We start from the raw sequence: 895 nt of genomic DNA, 5'->3' as shown, positions 1-895 counted from the left end.
TTCCTGGGTTTCTGCAGATAAGTGAGTGGTTAAAGATAGTTATTAACAGATTCTTATATTATGTTTTTCATCTTATAATTCTCAGCACAGTGTATCAATATATCAAATATCATTGATGTGTACTATGTGCACTAATCATGCAAATTCAATGTATGTATCTTGTATTCCATTAAACCAACAGTATAGGCTGAAGTCATATTGTCATATGCAGGCAGGAAGTTATACAAGTCTGTGCAAATGTGTTGAAAAATTAGGTAAAGAAATACTGTTCCGCTATAAATGCACAGATTTCACAATAAACTGTTCACCTATCTGTCATGTAATTTGGATGCTCTTATATAATAAGCTGTGTAAATACACTCGCTTAAGCACAATTAGTAACTGAAACATGGACATGTATTACAATATATAACATGATCACAAGAACAGATTTCCTTCCACATACCCTTTCACATACACAAACATCCATCCATACATAGCAATCAGGTACCCCTCCCCAACACAAACACACAAAACAGACATACACTCCATACTTAATTTTCAGTTATCCCTTCATAAAAAGTAAACAAAAACATAGGACCAACTTACGGGTATGCAGCCATGGTAGCCAATTTGGTGTATATGTCCTTCTTGGGTTGACTGGCAGAGGAGAAAATGTGGGGAGGAGGAAGCTTGTGCTTGTGGCAGAAGGCTGTGGGTTGGAGTATATAGTCCTGCCGCACAGGGGACATGTCACTCTTGTTGGCTACAAACAATACTGGGATGGACGACTCGCTAAAGTATTTCTATTGTAAAAGAAGAAAGAGAAAAGGGGGAAGAATTTTTAAATAATTAGTAATGGACAAAATGATAATAGAAAAAAAAAGAAACAGTAATGAAAATTCTCAAGCCACAT

General features: G+C 35.9%; 1 protein-coding gene across 1 annotated transcript in view; it reads right to left on the bottom strand.

The window, feature by feature from the left end:
* Window positions 1–895, bottom strand: part of LOC119589095 (mitochondrial Rho GTPase 1-like) — a gene marked incomplete in the record, with an annotated part of 21,050 nt that overhangs the window by 6,655 nt on the left and 13,500 nt on the right. Inside the window, 1 exon segment of the mRNA XM_037937670.1 lies at window positions 589–785. Coding sequence (XP_037793598.1) covers window positions 589–785 — 197 coding nt within the window.

This window comes from Penaeus monodon, chromosome 25 (assembly GCF_015228065.2).
Source record: "Penaeus monodon isolate SGIC_2016 chromosome 25, NSTDA_Pmon_1, whole genome shotgun sequence".
In the NCBI taxonomy this organism is placed as follows: Eukaryota; Metazoa; Arthropoda; class Malacostraca; order Decapoda; family Penaeidae; genus Penaeus; species Penaeus monodon.
Note: the sequence above shows the minus strand (reverse complement) of the source record. Positions and strands in the feature narration are given on the sequence as shown.